This window comes from Neltuma alba, unplaced genomic scaffold, assembly GCF_004799145.2.
Source record: "Neltuma alba isolate B1F8T4 unplaced genomic scaffold, ASM479914v2 tig00012083_pilon, whole genome shotgun sequence".
NCBI classification, from domain to species: domain Eukaryota; kingdom Viridiplantae; phylum Streptophyta; class Magnoliopsida; order Fabales; family Fabaceae; genus Neltuma; species Neltuma alba.
This window is the reverse complement of record NW_021636642.1, coordinates 228,351-250,774: the sequence shown is the minus strand read 5'-3', so window position 1 is coordinate 250,774 and position 22,424 is coordinate 228,351. Positions and strand designations below refer to the sequence as shown.

The window sequence follows — 22,424 nt, the reverse complement described above, 5'->3', positions numbered from 1 at the left end:
GAGGCGTGCACAGGCAGTGGAGAGAGAGAGTGACCGGGTGTGGGTGAGAGAGAGGCTGAGAGAGACAGGGAGAGGGGAGGAAGCTGCCCCAACGGTGCTGACCGCTGCCCGAAGCCAGTCAAAACGCCTTCGCGCTATAACGTGGATAGTGACGTGACTCTTCTTCAGGAAAAGGGCCAAACCAAAACTCCGTTTCTCGGGTCAAAATGGAAGGGGGCTCTGCTGGGTCCCATGCCTCCTGATTGCCACATAAGATGCTTCCAATATTTATTTAATGCATTAATAAATGAATGATGATCATTATTATTATTATTATTATTATGGGCACTACTGCCTTTTGGGAGTGGTATTTATTTCGTGAACAGAAGATGATAATATATGAGAATATTGTTGGGTTCGCCACATTTAGTGATTTTGCTATGATGGGGCATTTATAGTTATAGAGCCCTTGGTTTAATAAAGGAGCTCATTTTGTTTGTCAAAATCGATTAGTTGCTGGTTTGGTATAAGCAAGCATAATTTCTTTTAGGTAAACTTCAATTTTTATATGTTTGGCAAGAAATTAGGTGTTTCTTGAAATTGAGGCTGCATGCCAATGACTTCACGAATTTGGATAAACCATTTTGAATTGAACCACCACTTTGTTTTCTTTCGCATTTATGGTTCAAAATGTAATTGCCCTGCAAATCATTAATTTGAAAAATACTTTTCTAATTCCATTCATGGGGCATATAGAAATTATTTTCATTTTTGACATAATTTATTTCATTAAATTTATTATATACAAGTATAATTTTACTTCTAATTTATTATTTTTATTATTTTAGACTTCTCATTAAAAATACATATATTAAATAGGGACAAAGCTAAAAAAAAGTTATTAAATTTTAGCGTACGTTAATGTTATTATTATTCCTGAAAATTTGATTTAATTTTGTTTGTAATCTTTCTAATTTCAAATCATTGATTTTAACCCATCTGGTTTGGTAAAGACTTAATTTGAGTTTAAATAAATGAAAACAAATCAAAACTTATCAAAAGTATAAGAACCATCTATTAAACTCAAACAAAAAGAACTGTGAAACTATAAAAACTAAAACTAATAATTTGAAACTATAAAAATTAAAAAGTGACAATAATATTAACTCTAAATTTTAAGATAGTATTAGTGAGATATATTTTGTGCCATGTCATCCCTTCGCTTCTTTTAGTTTTATCCAAAGGTCCAAAAAAGAAATAAAAAATTAATGATATCAAATTATATCTACGTAGCTTTGTCATTTGGAAAAATAATGATTAACAATTTGACTGTGGAGTAAAACCAGGAAATTAAGTCAAAGCCTCGAAGGCATGCTTGAGTAATATATTGCACTCATTATTACCGCAAGTATTTTTGTACAGCTTATATGCCCTTTATAAAAAGGCTTGATCATTAAAGTTCATCTTTTAGTTTTACCTCTCCACTACAAAATCACGACGCTTTGGAGATTCATCTAAAATACTAAAAGCAAGCTTGCCACCCATAAAAACTTTGATCACGAGAGTTTATAATGTAAATACTCATGATATAATTATAAAAAAAATGTTTTTATTTTTTTAATTTAATACGAAACAATTAGAACTTATTAGTCTTAATTTTTTATTCGCAATCACAACATCACACCACATCTTTAATTTCTTAAAATAAAAATGAATTTGTATTCTCATTTTTTAAACTTATTCTTATTAGATAACTTTGAATCATCTCAATTAATTTCCTGCATAATATAGCCTAATACAGTGGGTTGCAAGAGCAAGCAATTCGGTTGCACTCTTACCGTCTCTTATCAAAATTAAATCTATAAATATCATATAATCTTTAAAAGTGCTAACGAGCACAAGTAATTCCATTTTTTCTTGCAAAGAAAAACTTATGGGGAGAAAGTTCTTGGCCATTGCAAAATGTGTTACATCCTCCCTAGCCAAATAACTGTCTTATTTAATTCTAATAAGACGAACCACAAAACGAAAGACATGAAAATTTGTAGTAAATTAGTTTATACCTCCGGTCATAACTATAAAAATTAGTTGGCAGTTTTAAATATAATACTACAATCTACGTTCTCTTCTAAATTTATAATGTGTTGTTAAAAATATCCCTATTGATTTTAAGGTACTTTCACCTAAATGTAATTTCAATATACGTGATTGAATAATGGTAATTTAAGAAAGTCAACACATATTTATCACAAATAACTAAATTAACTATAATTTTCTTAATCTTCCCAAATTAGTTATCTAGCTCTTATATTAAGGAGTGTGAGTAGTAGTATATAACTTTTAATGCATAAGATGCGTAAATTAGACTGTATTAATGAATAATGAATTATGCATCAAGGACAGATTCACATCCCAAGTGGGTCTTCATGGCAAGGTATAATTAAAGGCGTCATTCTTTCATGAAAACATGAATTAAAGAATATGGTATTGTAAAAGTACGACGTCCATTAAAAATATATATTAGCAAGTTGACATATACTTTAAACTTTTTTAACCAGGAGAAAATTCAGCATTAACATCGCTTTTTCATAGATGAACACCCGAATTAAAGATGGTATTATTATTATTGAAACAAAAGAAGGGTCAATTCAAAACTGAATAAAAATTATACGATTCTTAATTTCTTATTTTAATCCAAATGATTCGGCATTATTAGCTTCTTTAACACCTACTTTTTCTTCCGTTTAATTTCCAAACGGAAGAATTCTCTGTGTGAATTTTAATCAACACATCAATACAATTTATATAACAAGTTATGATGAATAATACAAATTATTCTTAAAATTTCATGCGATTGAAGGGGCAAAAAAAAAAAAAAAGGGCCATGTATGGTTGCCAGATAAAGCCTAAAATTAAGCAGGGGATGATGATATGTGATATTGGGTTAGTGTGGAAGAAGTTTCAATTTGTGGTGAGTCAAATTAGCGGAAAGTTAGGGCATGTAACACTGTACACTTTAATTATTTTCACCTTATCCTATCTAAATGTTGTTGACTATTATTTGTGGCTTATAAACAAGTTTCTTACGTGAAGCCTTGCTTTTATGCGTATAGCTGAGTTTTTTTTTTTTTTTTTAAAAAAGTGTCATGAAAATTGAAATGATATTTCATATGGCAAAATGAGCTTTTTAGGGGTAAAGATTAAACAAAGAGGTCAAAGTGGGGTCACTCGTCACTGCACCTAATTATAAAGCATCAATGACTACTCACTCGCATCAAAATGCATTCACTTTCTCCATTATTCAATTATATGTTTTTATAAATTTGAGTTATATTTGATATAAAAACTAATTTGATTTCTGATTCGATCCTAAATATAAAATCTCAATCCATTTTTTTTATCTGATATTTATTTATTTATTTTCTTCTAAGATAATTTTTGTAGCAGTTACACGTGTTGAATGTTCTATTAAATGTTAAAACTAATACATTTAATCAATAATGGCATTTTAAGAGAGACAACACCTATTTATTACAAATAGCTAACTTAACAAAATTTCTTAATATACTCAAATTATTTAATTAATTTTTATATTAAGAATCAGATGTAGTACATGTTAAATTTGAAAATAAAACTCATTTGAAGGAGGATGAAATTTTTTAAAAGAAATTCCGAATCCGGTTGGCAAATTTAACAATTCCTTGATTCGTCCACTAATTGAATTGATGTTTGAGAATATTAGGTATTATACCACACCACACCACTCCACTCCTCACCTTTTTCTTTTTTCCATCCCAAAAGTCATTTCTCGTTTTTCTTTCAAAGCCATTTTCATTAACAACCAGTCACCACCCCCTATCAACAGTTGGAGCTCTGTTGACGGCGACGGTTTTATTGTCATAATTTTGTTTTGTTGTGAATAATTAACAGGGATTTATAAATTGTTAGACCGAACCTGTTAACTTACAATCTTGTTAAGCAACAGTTATTTCCACAACAAAGTAGTTATTTACCGCAATCATTTAGGAATTGGCATGAATAAATTAACTATTTAATTTGAACATTATTTACATAATTTGTGTATTTACATTTTAAAAGATAGTAGATAAATAAAAAAGAAAAGAAAAGAAATTTGTTGAGACAGCACAAATGGTGCCTCCAGGTTTAGGAGGCAAGGATTGAATTGATAATGCTGAAAAGGACACATTCTCACTTGTTTGTGCCCAAAACCATCCAAATGTACAAACCCATTCAATTTGGACGTATATAGATACTTGATTTGTGACTTGGGAGAGAGCTACTTTCCCACGTGTGTATTTTCTAAAATATTTTTCTTGGACATTAAAAAAAAAAGAAGGAAAACTTAACAATCATCAAATATTGGTGGGGGGCCCCACCGTCCATTGAAAAAGTGAATCGCCTTTCTCCATTTCAGGTGGGGCCAACCCCCCATGTCTTGTTCATACCTGCCCACTTTGGTATACTGGGCATGTGAAATCTACCGACGACGATAAAGTGATATAAATATGTAAAAATAATTTTATTTGAGAGTTTTTCAAACAAGCACTGAAAAATTAATCAACTTAATCAGAAGTCTCAAATTTAAACCAAAACATGTAAGTGTTATATATTTGATGGTAGAATATGCTGCATGAAAGGATCCTACCTAATTTAAGTGAATAGGAATAAATCATTTCTCCAAAGCAGAGTCACAAAGTTTGCCGTGTCAAGAACTACTCGTAATTCATTTTAAGATAGAGTATCAACAAGCTTTGGGCTAACATATTGCATTAAGTTCAATTAGCATATAAGCCAGTTAACTAATTTGAAGAGATTAAGGAAGTAAGTTCAGTTAGTTATTTGTCATAAATAGGTGTTGTTTTTTTTAAAATATCCCTGCTAATCAAGTATATTGACTAGAACTTTTATTTGAAAAATATATATATATAAATATGAGAGACAAAGTAGATTGGGGTCTTATATTTAGAACCAAAATAAAAGTCAAATAAGATCTCATATTAAGGACCGGAGGTAGTATATTGCTTAACTTTAGCACGTTATTTTTAGGTATTATGACTTAATCTTGTTACTTTTAGTATTTTAATGCATCTTGATCCTCATAAAAAGAAAGAATATGAATAAATCGTTGTGAGAATAAAAGAATTAGTTGGTTTACAAAAATGATTTAAATTTTAAAAATTATTTTTCTTCCTATCCTATCACATTATATGCTTAATTTATGCCTTCATAAATCCTCCAGTTAAAAGTGAAATAAGCCAAGAATAAATATTTATCGAATCATAATATTTACAAGCCTTGAATGCATGGGTTCTTCCAAGTTCTGTGCAATTTTCTTTACTCTTTCAGTATGTCTCCACATATTTTATTGTCTTCTATATGAATTTTTTTTAAATTTTGTCAAGGATAAAAAAATGTTACTCTACCATCTAATTCATACATCAATGGTTTGGTAGTATATTTCTGGTCAAAAAAAAGAAAAGAAAAAGGCAGCATATTTATTTCCGCTAAAAATCTTCGGCCCATAAGCCCCGTCTTGCTCAGTCGTCCAATCGTGGCCCATCTCTTTTATTAAGCCCATTCAGGGCCATAACACGCGTCACTTTCTTGTAAAGACTATAACCTAGTGTTCACCACATGCATATATTTTTTTTGGATAAAATTATCAATGATATTAAGATGTAAGTAATTACCTAAACATAGACACATTAAAAAAAAAACATAAAATGACAATACACATTAGACACCTACTAATAGAAAAGATCACACAGCAAAACATGTAAACCACATACGTGCATGTATAATTATAAATGGGGAGATTAAACCTTGGTATAAAAAATGAAGTTATTTAAATATAATAATTTCTGTAACATTGAACGTGATTTGAATGCCCTATTTGCATTTGTGCATTCTTTGATTTAAAGTAGTTTAATTGCATATATTTTCATTTAGGTTTTGATTTCTGCATAATATGTGAGAAAACATATTTACTACCTCCGGTCTTAAATATAAGAGCTAGTTGACTAATTTGAAAAGATTAAAGAATTAAATTAAGTTAGTTATTTGTAATAAATAGATGTCGTCTTTCCTAAAATATCCTTATTAATCAAGTGTATTGAGTATAACTATTATCATTAGAAAAACTATTTTAAACAAAAATGAATAAATATGAGAGGCAGTGGATTGGAGTTTTATATTTAGAACTAAAATAAAAGTCAAACGAAATCTTATATTAAGAACCGGAGATAGTAATTTACAAGAAATAAAAAAGCAAACCCCAATTAGATATATCAAATATATAACGAGTCAAATTATTCATAAACAATTAATAATATTACTTATTACTCAATTAATGAATAATGATTATAGTGATGGGATCCGACTATTGCTCCCGCCTTGCTGAGCTTGCCATTCTTCAAACTTCACTTTTTAATTTGTGTCTTTCGGAATGGGTAACATATGGAAAATTTTCTCCTCTTCGTCACTACGTGAATGCCATCCCTAAGTGTTTTTTTTTTTTAATTAAAAGAACAGGCATTACTGACCTGAGATTACCTGAGATTATAAACGGGATAAAACCGACAACCTCCCATTTTTCCATTTACAGAAGAGTGTTACAGGAGAGTGTCAGGGCCTTTGGATTACAAGGCTTTCGGTATGCTTAAGTGTAATTTAGCTGCTCAACTTCATCAGACCTCTCGCGTCTGTCACAACATTATAATTATAACGATGTTGTAATTCTTCAAAACAATTTATCCCTAATTTCCATCCTTTTTTTCCCCTCCAACTATTAATTGTTTAAATCAATCTTCTACTTTCAACTAATATAAAATGTAAAAGCTCTTCTGATACACAAAAAAAATCCATACGAATGAATAGTGTTATTGCTCAAATTTCAGGTAATACCCAAGAATCAAGATCACACCCAGTTATTAGGAAAACAAAAGCACTAGAAGACCACAAGAATAAAACAAACACAGCGGATTGACTGACTTCATTCAAACAATTGGTAACACGCTTCTCAGTGGAAAATCTCTGTAATCTAAAGATTTCTAAACATCAAACCAACAGAATTGACTACTGGGCATTGAAGTTACTCTACAACGAACCGAATTCGGTCTAAGTGCTACTTTTTTAGATCTCTACAATTCCAAAGGTTGGCTTTTGTCTGCCCGCCTGATCCATGTCTTCATTTGGTAATTGGCCTGCATTAAATTCAGGCGTGATTTGTAGGGCTGTACAGCAGCCAAAAGCAACTGCTTTGAAATCAATTTCAACATTGAGATAAAGTAAAACTGAGAACGACAACTGGTACAAAAAGCTAGCACGAAGTGACCCCCATGAGATAGCAGAGCAGAACAGAACAATTGAAATAAGAAGGAAGAAATCGTACTTCATTTAAGCGATTTAAGTGAGTTTACGCCAGATTGATTTTGATGATGCATTTAAGCACTTCACTCGTGGGAAAACAAAGCCAGTCTTGGGAGGTCTTCCATCAATAAGGGAATTTTCATATATCTCCCTGCACTCTTGTATGACCTGGTTAACAAAGATAATTACATATCATAAGAACTTGAGAACCACAAAATTTCTCCTGAATAATGACCGATTGCAATTTTTCTTTTTCGACATTGTCCTATTTCTTCCAATTACAAGGTTGGGACAACTAGTCTCCTTTAAATGATAAAAACACCATGGGACCCAGAAAATAAGTTCAATATGCTGTAAAGAAGTCCGTACAAGAAATGTTCCCTCCAGAATGCACCCAAGGCTTGTAGAATGGCAAGGACTACGCTTAATAGTTGTTAGTTGATACTACGTAGATTCACCATGCATTTTCTCTTCTGATAAAAAATAAATTTCCATGAAGGCATACCTTATTATTTACATCCATAGAATTGAACACAGAATTACCGCTAAGTAATACATTCATATTCCCTGCTTTAGAAGATATTTTGAGTTCAATGTCAAGCAAAATAATCATTGAATTTTATTTACCTCCTTGGCATCCTTACGAGGAATGCCTTCTCGAAGACCAACAAGCTTCTCTACAACTTCAGCCTATAATAGCAGAGAAAACTAGTTAATCAACCGGGACTACTGGAGGTTTAAAATTTCATGAGCTCTGAGACATTTTCTTAAAAATTTAATAAATAAAATTTTTTTCTGATAGGAAAAATGGAAGAATAATATAATAAATGAGAAAATTTACTATAGCAAATTGATCATGTGTTGGTTTTTATTATATGTTTTGGTCAACCTTTTCCATATTTTAATTTTTGGTCTAATTCTGTTCTTTATTTTGAATATCTGTTGCTGGTTAATATCCCAAGATTCTAGGGCATTTAGGAGGCAGATCCTTCGTAAAAATCACAAGGATTCATTGAAGATTAATGGGCCGAAGTCATATGCTGTTTTTTCCCTTATTTTCCCGCTTTAAGAGTCTAAACTTCTGCTAATGTTTGTGTCCGTTTCCTTTCATTGTTGAATGGTTGAATCTTTTGTGGCCAACATTCTCCTATAAATTGCAATACACTGCTCAAAATAAAATGAGAAATTTCAGAGTAAAAGCCCTAGAATACTTTTATTTGCATTCATAGATTAATCAACTATAGTTGAAACCAGGATCATATCGAGGATAATAATACCGGGCAGTCTGGTTGGTGTTCAAGAATATTTGTATAGATGAGTGTGAAGGTATCCAAACTCTCTGCTGAAGCAAGTTCCCTTAAGTCGCTGAGAATCCTCAATCTGCTTTCAACTTTCTAATCCAATAGCAATGACATTACAATAAGAAGCTTCAGAATAGTATACCTAGACTAACAGCACAATTTGCACATTAAGAACGACTATATTTAGAAGCATAAGATGAAGAGCACTTACAGAAACGCTTATATATTCCCTAAAAAAATCCATGATAACCTCTTCATCTAGCCTCATCCTTTCAATTGTTTCTTCTTTAATATAGTTTTTCTGCAATCCAATGATCGGGGAGACAATGACGTCATATAGATGGTAAGTTGTTATGAAGTGCACAGTTGAAGGCCAGATATCAAAAAGATTATTAGTAATTTGAATTAGGAACCTGCGTTAGAAGATGATCAATATAAACGACCACTGTTTCCTCAAGGCAGGCTTCAACAAATCTTCTAAAAGATCTTTCTTCAATGTACCTTAAAGTAAAAGCCATAACTGGTAAAATTTCCAGAACATACTAGACATTCAACACTCAAAGAATGATGCTGCATGAACCATTAAAACTGTAAACTCCAAAGAACATCAATTGGTGATCACATAGTTCTACAGCCCCTTTTCTTTCGCAATAGTAAATTTCATTAGTTAATGGTTAGGAATGAAACCAGGTTGCTGTAATGTGTAATGAACATCTCAGGGTGAGAAATATCCTTTCCTCCCCTCCAGTTTAATGCATTACACTTCCAAGGAAACAAAGGAATACCCCTTTCCTAAACCCTTACATATATGACCCCAGTTTGATTTGAAGCCCCTTGCCCTTGGGGGCAGAGGTCACTCTTTGTTGATTTTCTCTCTCCCCTCCCTTCAAAAAAGAAAACATGAGGACATATTCAATCCAAATTACATTTCAAGATTCCCACTGCACGATCAAGAATTTTTTTTCTCTCCTTTATTTAAGAAAGACAACTCATGATCCATAAAGATGCAGACATGAACTCAAGCATTCATTAGGGAATCAAAATGTTGCACGATGGAATTCAAGGAGCTACTACAAGCCATAAGACCTTTAATTCTAGTTGTCATAAGAAACTATATGGGGATTGTCTACTAAAATAAAGAATTCGAGGTCTGGTGGTTCAAAAAAATCGGTTCTTGGTTCTTTCTTCACAGCTTAAATATTTAGGTCGACTGGATTGTTGACTGAAACAAAAGAATACCAATGGTGGAAATATTTTGGCATAAGTGGAACGATGAACAAATTAAGATACTGAGACATGGAAATAAACTTACATTTTAACATCAGTAAAATAATCACCAAATGTTGCAACCAAGTACTCAGTTACTTGCCCCTCGCTCCACTCTGGCATATGCAAAAAAGAAGGCAACATTTCTAGTTAAAACAATTAGCTGAGTTACAAGAACATGTGCTTGCAAAGATAGGATAGAAAACATGGTAACTTGTTTGTAAAAAATTTAAATGTAACATTGTTACATGCAACATGTAAAGACATCCTATAAAGAAACCCATACCCTGATATCAGTAGGTATATAGCAAGCGATAGAAAGGGAACTTGGAATTGATTACAAATTAAGCCCTTGCAGCAGCCTTTTCCAATGATATCTTAAAGTTCAAGATAATGGCATTTTTTATACCCAATAATTATTAAGAGAATAAGAATACAGAGCTGAAGGACCAGGAAACACCCCTAAAGCGCAAAGAAACGGAGAGGGTATAGATGTCTGGTTTTATCAGATATTCCATTGGACCTTCTCTACAACATAGGACTATTACATTAATTACATTAAATATTATAAGAACAATAAAAGGTCAGTAGCTAATGGGTAAAGGTACTCAACCTGTCTGGTATAGCTTCACTAACAACTCCTGAACACCGGGATCTTCAAAAATCACACACACAGTTTGATGCACAGCTTCCTATAATCAAAAAATTTATATTATAACAGTTTAACCTTTTCCATATAACTGATTTCATCAAACTAAGAACCCAGACAATTAAGATAAACATGTTATCAATCTGTCAAACTGACTAAGAACAGACAAGAACATATATTATAATTTAAGGAAATCACATATTGAACTAATAATCATAAAATCCATCATGCTGAATTCAGCTGATTAAAATGATGAGGATTCAATGAACATCCACAGAGAAAGTATTAGACTAACACATTTGTAGACATTCTTATACCTTAGCAACATCTAGAAACCCCTTGCAGGTGTCTTCAAAATTAACCTGTAATGAAATGGCAAATCTGAAGATATCAAACAAGAAAAAAAATGAAAAACTTCACTACATCCGATATCAAGCTCAACAAACACACAGATTGCTTTTCTTTTCATATAAAAGAACCTATTTAAAGGGGAAAGAGTAAATACATGAGAGGAGGATGAAGTATCCACGGAATTGAAACAAGAACAGAAAAGAATAGAGCGACTTTCTTAAAAACACTAGAATGGAACACCAGAGGCCACAAAAGTTATTCCATTCCATTCCACAAAAGTAATCCTTGTGAAAAGAGCATTCCTTACTGACCACATGTTCCAAATCACAGCAAATTTAGAGGTGAGGATTAAACAATCAAGTCATCACGCAAATCTATATGATTTTGATCATCCATAAGTTAAACAATGTCCCAATGCAAGTCCTTGTTCAAGAATTAGAACTACTGGATCTAATCATGATATAAAATGAGAAGACAGCAAATATATTCGAGACATACTTTGAACTAACATTTAACAAAGGCCAGACATGGAATATTAGGAATAAACAAAAATAAATAAATAAATAAAATCCTATAGATGAGCATGGTCTTAAAACAATTTCATAACAATCTCTATAGCATTTCCTTCAGAGAGGAAAAAGAGTAAAAACCAATAACTACTTATTTATTTTAAGATAAAGGACAGAATAGGACAAATAGTAAGAATAACGTGCATACACAACTACAGATAGATGCTGCTTAAAAAGGGTTGGGGGCAAAAAGCCCCAGTGAACTCTAGTAAAACGAGAAATAAGCATACTAATATCCTCAAAAAGTATACTCTGAAAAGATCGTCATTTTTTGTTTTTACGATTTTATGTGCCTCCGTTTGCGGTTTAGTATTGACAAGGCTAGGATGGCAATTAAACTATCAAAAACAAACTCTGGCACTGGTGGTGTTATTACATATACACTTGGTTTGGTCCAATTTTGGGATCAGATTGGAAAAAATATAAAGAATGTTATTGCCTCTGGGCCTTCAGCATTTATTGACCATCCAAAATTTTCTTCAGAATGAAATAAATCATGATTCTTAAAACCAATTTTGAGAATTCCTAATAATAAGGCACCGGGAAATAGTGGGAACCCAATGCAGGAAAAATCAACAATCAACAAGGAAGAATGATATAAACATGAATTTGGTAAACTGCAATAACACAGAGCATGTCAATCATGCAACAGTTAACAAATAAATAAACTAGCCAGAACAAACACAAGAACCAAGCTCCAAACCTGCTCAGCAAAATTTTGTGGAAGAGCTTCGATGGTGCTATTACTCAGCTCCATTGCAAGATCATAGCAGCGCAAGTTGTTGTTTATCTAAATACAACGTTCCACAGAATCTCATGTTAACAAAAGCGCCTAAGCAATGCATTATTGAAGAAATATATTGATAGCCTAACACTAAAAGAGGTGCACTAACCATGGCACATAAAGGCTCAAGACCAATTTCAGATGCAGGTTCTTCAAGTCCCTTCCTTTCAGCTGCTTGAAAATCGATCATCACCTGTAAAATTACAGAGTGTCAAAACCAGGATATTATTGTAAGAATGAATAGATTTTATCATGTTCCACCACTAGAAAAATTTATTTGCAATGTCTTGTCTAACTATCACTTTTCACGAAGAGTTTGGATGCCAAGGTAAATTACCTGAATGGTTGCCAGGGCAATTCTGTATAACATGACATCAGTACTATTATCTCGAACAATTTGTACTTGTTCCCCAAGTATCCTGAACAGATCAACAGCTGCTGGGGTATATAGCTTTCCGTCTTCTGTTTTCTTTGGGGGCTGCGTTTTATCAGCCTCCAATATATTCATGTACCATTTCTAAAAAGCCACATGAACAAAAGCATGATATTAGGTAAGACAAAAAAGAGATCCAAGGAAGAATACCAAATAATAGTCAAACAGATAAGGTGGCTAAGAAGTACCCTTGTTGTAGCTTGCATTCTTTCAACATATGAGTTCATTAGAGGATCCATGGCACCACTTTCAGAACAAACTTGAGCCAGAGTCTCGTCAACACCTAACCCAATCAGGGTATCTTGATATTCAACAACCCAACTGGTCACCTACTAGATAACCGAAAAATTAGGAAATTGTAACACCTAAAAGTTACACCAGATATTGAGGAGGCAAAGACCGAAAAATTCCCAAAAAAGGGAAAAGCTTATAAAATAAAATAACTATTTGTTACTTCAATCAACAAATGCAGAGAAATCATGGGTCTAAAAGACAAGTCATGAAAACATTTGTAACTCAAAAAAGTTGAAACTGAGGACAAGAAAATTATAACATTCATCAAGAAATGAACGGGTGAACATCAACAAGATAATCCGTAAGTTATCTACTAATGCATATAAGAGTCTCTAAACCTTTTTACGTTAAAAATATCTATAATTTTTTTGGTTTTCTTTGGAAACTATCAACTGACACTTCCCATTAATATTCCAGCAGCAAGGAGCTTAACATCACCTAAGATGCATGCCTATGAAGCTAGGATGATTTGAATGATGCATAACCACTAGAGGATTTGATACCACGAAGAATTTGAGGGAGTATGAGAAAGTATGAGGGAAAAGTAGTCAGTAAGTACTGATCTACCAGGCCTTTTCATTTATAGATATATACAGGACAAGAATTAATGGCAAATAATTACCAAAAAAATCTGCCTCATCATGGTCTAATCAGCCGTAATCAAATACAATCTTAACAGTAACATATCAACATAATCCTCAACATCAAGACATGTCAGGATATCTTAAGATATTTCCAAATCTGGTACATCTAATAGGATAAACTAAATCTGAAAATAACATTCCACATTTAGACCAAATAAAATCAGACCAGTCAAGTCTTTATGACCTGATTTTCAGCATCAGTCTCATTATCTTTTCTTTCCTTATCTTTTATTGCTGAGCTGTTTGTATTTAAGTCTCCCTTCATGTGTTATTTTTATTTCCCTTTTGGTTCTTCCCAGATTGTCGCTCTGGGCACAGATTTCGGAGCTTTCTACTTTGCTTGTACTTAGAATTTCAATCAATAGAATTAGCTTTTTCATAAAATTCTTCAGCATTCAATTATAATATGATTTCACTTGTATGATATAGATTCATCATATACTAGTAGGAGAGGCATCACTTTCAGGGTTACAAAATAAGTATCCCATTCCTACATTATTTTGCAACTGCAAGGGATCTGCAGGTTTGGATTTGTCCTGGGCGGCAAAAAAAAGCTCAGCTGGCTCACTTTGGTAAAGAGAAAATATGGTATTGTATGAGATAACAATCAACATCAACGACACTCTGCTTACCTTTAATATCTCAATGTTTGTTAAATTATTTGCCCTGTCACTGAGCAGCCTTAGCATCTGAGTAAATCTTTCTGTGTACAGATTTACCATTAGCTGAAATATTTCGTATCTGCCAGCAAAGGAAACTGAATGAGAGCAAATTAAACATGTAAATAAAGAAAATTTATAATAAAAAATGCACCTTTAATTGTAGTAAAACATGTAGATCATCCTCATATACAGGAACACATCCGAGGCACACTTTTATGACCCATAATAACCGTACACACACTCACACATACACACAGAGATATGTGTACATGTGATCCTCTATGAGTAGCAAATTAATTAAATAAAAAAATAGAGAGAACTTTTTTTTTTTTTTTTTAAAAAAAGCGCTATTAACATATAGAAGGCAGAAAATCCTTTGAGACAAAAGATACTACAGCAGGAACCATACCCAAATAATATCTCAAGAGATTGATATGTTAACAGAAAAGCTGTAGAAAATGAGGAAAAATAGAAAACATGGTATACTCGGAAATAGAGCGAACCTCGGAGGAAAGCAAGGGGCTACATAGTCATAGACATCTCCAAGTTCCTCTTGAATCTGTATGACTTGAAAAGGTTCCATTAGTAAGGGACATAAATAGGAGATTCGATGATGTTGAACAAATACGGGAAACAAATGCCAAATTCTGATTTTCTCTATCAATAACAAAGCATTTTTGTATAATATACTTTTTAAAGTCAAATGGTACAAGGGATGCCAAATTCTGATTTTCTCTATCAATAACAAAACATTTTTCTATAATATACTTTTTAAAGTCAAATGGTACAAGGGTGTGAATTGAATGATGGATCAGGAGAAGGCTCCAAGTCTTGATGGTTTCAATGCGACCTTTTCCATGCTTGATCCTTCGTGAATGATGATCCAACAAAGGATTTTATGATTTTTCTTTTTATTTATAGTAACTACTTGCATAAAGCTTCATGCATGACTTTAAAACCTATTAGAATGATGTCTTGAGATTACAAGATCACAACCGAGGTGCTTGCCTTGAGGGTGGGGGAGGATGGTGGGATTCTACCTGTGAGAATCAAAATGCTTCAAGATTACGCATTTTAGCAGACTATGTGGTGATGGACATTGTTAGATTCCTCTATCATAACAGCGGGCCTTTTAACAGCTTATGCTTTCATCAGGATTGCATGTAATTGTAAAAATCCAATTTCCTTCATAACTTTATTGACTGATTACTTTATTGATTTATCTTTGCAACAAACCTTGCCACTCATAACTTTTATAAATTATAATGCAGAACTGTCATGGATAGAATCTTTGAATTACCTCACATAGAAACTCGGATATATTTGTAGTTTGTACTATTCAAAAATAAAAGAAGTTTACATTATTTCCATGCAGATGTCACATGTTAATTAATTAACAGTCTCCAAGAGAAAGAATATGGGGAGCAAAAATAAAATGCTATTAAAGCTTGAAAAAGTGATGCCCATACCTTTCGTGCTTCCTCTAGAGCTGCTTTCAGGTCCTCAAAGACAAGCTGATTCATAAATTAGATTGGCAGTGAGTTGCATACAGGGCTATGCATGTGTGTCAATCTAAGAGCTTGGGTATATAAGCGTGCGTGTGGGAGCATCAGAGCATGTAGTGCAAAAAATGAGGTACCTCAGTGAGAAGTTTGTTAAACCGTTCCTCTACAGTCTTCCGTATTTGTTCATAGCACTTATCCTTGTAGCCTTTCCCCTGAACCTTTAGTTTTTGCTGTGTTAAATTTTTTATACTGGCAGATTTTCTGTGATTCATCATTAACAACAGAATCTTAGTGGTTTCAAAGTAAAAACTGCACCCTTTATAGTAAAGATATCATCATGTTGAGAACAAGACACTCAAAATCAAAGGATGACATGACAGTTAGATATAGTGGTGTTAACTCCAGAGTTTCTTCAGAAGCCTTCTGATTGTTTTGATGGTAACACGCCTCAGCACATAAATTAAAAGCTTAAAGATCCCTGAAGCACACTGAAATCAACAATAGATGCTAACAGAACTTGGTTCTAAGGCAGCACTGATTTGGAAATTAAATACCAAATCCAACTTTGATGTGCTAATGTTAAAAAAATGATCGCAAAAACAAAGAATTCTTCCAGGTTAATGTTCAATGGATAGGATTAGGATCAATAAAATAAGGACTTCTTGTCACCCAGAAAAAAAAAAAAATTGAAATACTTCCACCAAATCACAAGTAAATGAAATTTAATGAACAAGTGAAAGAGCAGATGTCAACAGTACAGTATAAGAGAATTCATAACAAAAGTGCACTCCATTGTAACCAGAAGAATTCAGATTTAATAAGGCAAGCTCAGAATCTGAAGTAACCAAAAAATATTAACTGAAACCTGTCACCCTGCACTCAAAGTTGGATTAAATAATGCAGCGGCTAGTTTGGGTTCCTTTATGATCTCCAACAATCATGTCATCTCCAAAAAAAGTATGAGCTTCATAGCAGATCAGAGACGCATCCAATTCTAATGAGCATAGTAATCTTATCTTGCTTTCTTTCATTGGTTTCTTAATCCCACTCTAGCCAATTCATTAGGAAACCTTTGAAGTTTTGTCTGGGATTATATTCGCGGTTTTAGTGTTAGATTGAGGTTAACGCAAAACCTATCCTATTAGAGGGTATCTTTCTTCCATTTTACGTTATCATGATGTTTCCCCCTTTGTGTTAGAAAGGGTAGTTAATGATTCATTGGTGTGAACGATGGATAGATGTTTTACGTGAGCATCACAAACCATCTTGCATCCATGCTCATGTGCTTGTGACCTGGTTTTGTTAGTTAGAATTGCTGTCTTATCTGTTGTCTTAAAAAGTTGAAAAAGTGCACCACACAATTCAAACCCCGTTCTTTGTGCATCTGTATGTAACAATCGGAAGATATAATACATATAATGGTAAATCAATTCTAAATAATGGAAGTTATTTTATCAATAAGAAAATGTAAGTTACTTGGCAGTTTTCCGTGGATTTGCAATTGATTCCATTACACCATCCCCCTCAGCTTCAGCTGCTTCCTCTGCAATCTGTTGATCAAGGATTTCTTGCATCTCAACAACCCTGGAGCCAGATTGACAAAGATAAAAAGAAGATTATGTTAATCTGAAGAGTACAATGATAATATAACCACATGTTCCATGCCCACAGATATTCATAAGGAAGTCCAACACTAAAAAGCAAAACTATGACTTTTATCAAGCAATGCCAACTTTTTTTTAAAAAAATGAAATTAACTTGTTTAACTCAGCTGCAGCTGGGCGTGTAGTAAAATTAGCAAAACTCTTTGGATAGCAACGATTTTCAAATTAAGTAATAAACAGGATATGAAATTGGTTAGCCTTCATTGTTTTGAACCCATTCTTGGTGTCAAAAAAAAAAAAAATCCTATTACCCAATTATTTCTTCAGCTACAGTAATATCATCCCATTCTGAAAATAATATCTTCAACAAGAAATTGGAAGACTTAAATCGCTTTTTGAATATCTTGATCAAACTTCAAGTGTCACATGCAAACCTCAGGTTAAATTCCCTCTCCATATGCTCTGCTTGCTTCTAATTTGGTTTGTTGAACATGTGTCATTCACTCCAGAGCCAAAGCCACACATAAATTCCTTACGTACAAACAATGTCTTGGTAATAGGAAAATCATTGCTGCTCATGGATCCTGGGCCAATGTCACAGGGGAAGGAAACATTCTTTTGGAACAATTCATAACCACTAAAAATTTTTTACTTATAGTCTCCCGACTTTTGTTTTCTTGATCAAATTATGAGAACGATAAGGAAAGACATCGACTATGCTATCTTGCACTTCCTATGAAACTCCTTTCAACTCTTCTTACCATAAAGTTTAAAAACAGGCATCAAAGAGTCTTCATTGAAGGCAAGAAGTTTACAGTACAATCATACAGAGGATGTGCTAGAAATTTATGAACGAACTGTTAACAAACATAATTGAGTTTTGATGGCAACATGGAACTGCACTAAAACACAGTCAAGCCATTTAACAAACAATTCAACAGTGGAAAAAAGACAGAAAAATAGAAAAGTAAATGTAACTGTGAGCAAATAACATACCTTATAGCACGAACTAGAGTTTGAGGGCTGCAAAGGGAAAAAGGAAAAGAATTATGCATATTATTGCAATCAAAGCGCACGGATTCATGTTTGCCAATGTAATGCAGCCAAGTTTGTTGCTAATGAAATAAAAATCAAACCCACCAAATTGCCATTCCTATATCTTTATTCTCGCACTAATCCTTACCAAGCACACAGCTGCTTCTGGTTTATATTAAAATAGTGATCCTACTATTTGGGATGTTTATTATAATAATGACATCTTATCTTAATGAAAACATAAGGAAAAAAAATGCATTAACATCTCATGATTCTAGACAAAGTTGACAAAACCCTTGGAACTCTCTAGCTTGAGCTAGGGCTCATTCATACAAATCCCAAAACTAAGTAAGCCTTTGAAAATTGGCCAAAAATAAGGTTCTTGAAGGCTTGAACTAAAGCACAAATGACTCAAAGCTGTAACAACCTTGAAATCAATAAAAAATCATAATTTGATTTCAAATCTTGAAGAGTACTCAATTCGTAGAAGTTGAGTCAGAACAAATACAAAGTGATTGCAAGGGAAAAAATTGGCAATTCTGGTAATTATTTAATATTAAAAATGACACAAACCCATCACAAAAAAATCCAAAATAAAAAAGGCACAAACCTTTCTTTAGAAAGTTTGTAGAAATTGGAAATATGGCCCCATAATGTCTTCTCAAAGGTCTCCCAGGTTCGATCCACATCTTCAAAATATTCTCTGAGACATGTACCAATATTAAGATGAGAAAAATATATTCCTGTGTTGAAACAAATGCAATGAACATGAGGGGAGCAACATCATTCATCAATGGTCTTAGCCATTTCATCATCATCTGAATAGTCACTTCCAAGTTCTGAACGCACATGAGAAAGTTCAAATAACTTCATGATTGCACTTGATCCATGATCTCAATGAACGCTCATGTTTCACAAAACCAAAACCAACACCATGTTGCCTTAGAACATTATCAACTACTGACACACTTGATCAATAAGTAATTTCCATAAATTCATAGCAAGTTGATAATTTCATTTCAACAAGCCAGTCATCCTCACATATTTACAACATATGATACCCATTAGGAGATGAAGGGCTTTCAAGGTTGGTCTTCGACTCCAAGTGCTAATGGGATAACTATTCCTAGTCTCAATACCATACGAGTGTAATCAGGTTTCCACGATCCATACAATACAATCAACCATTAGTCAAATGGAGCTCTTATTCAAGTTGTTATTAGTCAACAAACTTGTATATTGGCTAAGCTCATTATTGTTGGAGCCACAGATCATTTGTCTGAGCAGAAGTTGGATTCGATGAGCTAATTGAGTTCTGTACAAGTTGACCATTGAGTTCATTGTAAGCTGATTTCAAAGTTCATTGTCATCAATGTAGCTGCCCAAGTTACAAATCCTTTCTTGTCCTTGTTAAGCTGCAGAGTTGCCATTACCATATATATATATATGCATTTATTTGTTAAATTCATCTTCTGTGAAAATTGCACCAAGAAAAAGTTCAGTGAACTTCATCTTGAGGGGAACAATGAAAAACCTATGGTACTATTTCCTAGTTAGGTGTCACAGAGTTTCACAGGACCAAAAAAACCATTATTTTATGGTACCAAAAGCCTTGACATTATTATCTTCGGGATTGTAAACATGTTATCCTCGAGACAATCATCACTTAACATTTGGAGATCAGGATATTTGATATCAATTATGTAGTTTATCTTCATTTTTCTGCATTTATAATTATTTTCACTAATATTATAGATGAAAGTAGGAGGCAGTCATTAAGAGCAAGTCTTCGTCTCTTGGTTTTGGCTCATAAAATTAATGTTTCAATGGCAGAAAAACCCCGAGGGATCACCTAAATACATATACAGCCATTTGATAGAACTAGTGGGCCACAACATAATGATATGATGGGAGACTAATAGCATAGTGAAATCATTTCAAAAAACGAAGATTTAAGAAGTGCAAACCTCAATCTGCCAACCTCTTCCTTGTGAGAACCTGCAGCTGCTAATGCAAACCTCCGCTTCCCATCCAAGGCAGTTAACCTCTGTGACAGTAAAAGATTTAGGGGTTGGATAAGATTTCAAAAGCACTTGTTGTTAACCATAATAATTAACCATAGTATAAGCAAGACCAACATTACCTCATACGTATTTACAAGTTCTTTGTCATCACTCAGAGAATCCCGAGCTTCTGCTGCCTCACCAGAGATGGACATCATACCTTCAATATCCTATTAGAGGACAAAGAAGTTGAATGGTCAAAATAATATGAAGAAGGATAAGCTTACAAAAATGATGTGATGGATCTGGCCAAAACCAGGTTGAAACGAAAATCAGGACATATCATCAACAATCTACTGCTTGATAGCTGTGTAAATTATTAACTTATCGTAACAACCAAATACAATATTAATAGTTGATACAACACAAGAAGCACTGCAGTGTAAGCGTGGGATTGCAACTTCACTTTAACCACGGTTCACCAAGAGAAACCAAGCAAAAAACTCATGCAGAGCAGTGGAAAGGATGATTATGATATCAACTATGAGGACAATGTAATGATTTACAATTCAATCATGATAAATAGTTTCATTAACAAGGAAAAGAAAACAACCTTCAAGGTTGTGTTTAGATTATTTCTTGCATTGCTAAGTAGCTTTATCTGGTCATGATTTTCAATTAATGTTTGGCATTCCTGACAAAACCTGATTCACACAAAAAAAAAGTACATTATGCTCAAAGTAATCGAGATTGCAAGACTAAACAAGCACTCAAAGAGATCATAAATATGTTAGTCCATCTCATTGTTTACGTACTTTTCAATAGAGACAAAATTTTCACGAAGTCGGTTTATTGTCTTTTGAGATGAGTTAAGTGATTCCAATCCGGCCTGTGCTTGCTCAACCTGCAGTCAAGAGTATTCAGGACAAAGTGACGGAAGACATAACAGTTCCAGAGTATTAACAGAAAGTGCAGAATGCATCATATGCATATTCTACGGTAAAGATATAATGCTGATACAACAATCTCGAAAGTTCATATAATATATGCCTTCTATTATTGCGGTAGAGGACATGTGAACATCCCTTTTATGCGCTGAATTTTTAACGTAGTGGAACGGGATCAGTCAGAATACGAAATTCCGGCGTCTCCCTTTTAGAATTCTTCAACGCTAATTACCTGCTCTGCCACCATTGTACTAAGCTGTGCATCATTAGCCTGTAAATAAAGCAAAATAGCAACAATCAGAACTAGCAACCCCAAAAATCACACTCGTACATGGATCTCCCTTCCATACCACAAAAAGAGTTTGCTGCCTCAAGATTTTTTTTCATTTCTTTAAACGACATTGCCCAATTCCAAGTAGTTGAAAAAGATGGATAAGAAAGAAATTGGGTAAAACTATCAGCGACATACAAATGCAAATAGAGTCCATCACCATAATACACCTTGTTACATCTAAATTACCTCATTATTGATGAATAACAAATATGGCTCACCAAAATGGTCATCAAAAGCGAATTGCAGCAACCCATCAAAGACAATAAATTGAATTCGACTAGTACCTGTTGACGTGAAATGTAATCGGCCTTGATAGATGAGATGGACTGCAGAAGCTCAGGAAGCGGCAAAAGCTTTGCAACCTCGCGAACTGCTGCTTCCTTAGCTTCAACTCCAAGATCCTCAACCATCATTTGGTCGTCACTATTCAATAACCACCCACGTTAAATACACGAGAAAATCGAGTTTATATGCAAAATCCTCTTATCATTCTCCGACAGGCTCAGCAACCGATACAAACAGAATCCAAATTCAACTTAAACCGAGTTGAATTTTACGCAAACGAACAGAATAGAGCCTTAAAAAGCATGAATTTGTTGTACAACTGGAGCAAAAGAGACTTTGGAGGATGATGAATTTGGAAGAATATCTTGGCAAAGAAAGAGAGAAAGAGAT

The 22,424-nt window shown here is 33.5% G+C and overlaps 1 protein-coding gene across 1 annotated transcript; it reads right to left on the bottom strand.

The window, feature by feature from the left end:
• Positions 1–6,859: 6,859 nt before the first annotated feature.
• LOC114722163 (exocyst complex component SEC6) lies at positions 6,860–22,424 on the bottom strand. Its single transcript, XM_028908120.1, has 26 exons — positions 22,034–22,424; positions 21,648–21,686; positions 21,284–21,372; positions 21,082–21,172; positions 20,609–20,698; positions 20,433–20,512; positions 19,076–19,168; positions 18,427–18,453; positions 17,303–17,410; positions 15,961–16,087; positions 15,791–15,835; positions 14,825–14,880; positions 14,292–14,400; positions 12,910–13,050; positions 12,626–12,805; positions 12,398–12,481; positions 12,208–12,294; positions 10,902–10,946; positions 10,549–10,627; positions 9,982–10,051; positions 9,083–9,170; positions 8,881–8,970; positions 8,646–8,762; positions 7,996–8,058; positions 7,391–7,536; positions 6,860–7,202 (listed from the first exon to the last, which is right to left on the bottom strand). Exons 1-25 carry the CDS (start codon positions 22,160–22,162, stop codon positions 7,405–7,407), a joined length of 2,259 nt encoding a protein of 752 aa, XP_028763953.1. The 5' UTR covers positions 22,163–22,424; the 3' UTR covers positions 6,860–7,202; positions 7,391–7,404.

Coding starts and splice junctions, on each gene's coding strand:
- LOC114722163 (XM_028908120.1), bottom strand. CDS start 22,162: ATGATGGTTGAGGATCTTGGAGTTGAAGCTAAGGAAGCAGCAGTTCGC. Junction 10,628..10,901: donor GGTTTCTAGATGTTGCTAAG/GTATAAGAATGT, acceptor TTTTGATTATAG/GAAGCTGTGCATCAAACTGT. Junction 7,537..7,995: donor CTCGTAAGGATGCCAAGGAG/GTAAATAAAATT, acceptor TTTGTTAACCAG/GTCATACAAGAGTGCAGGGA.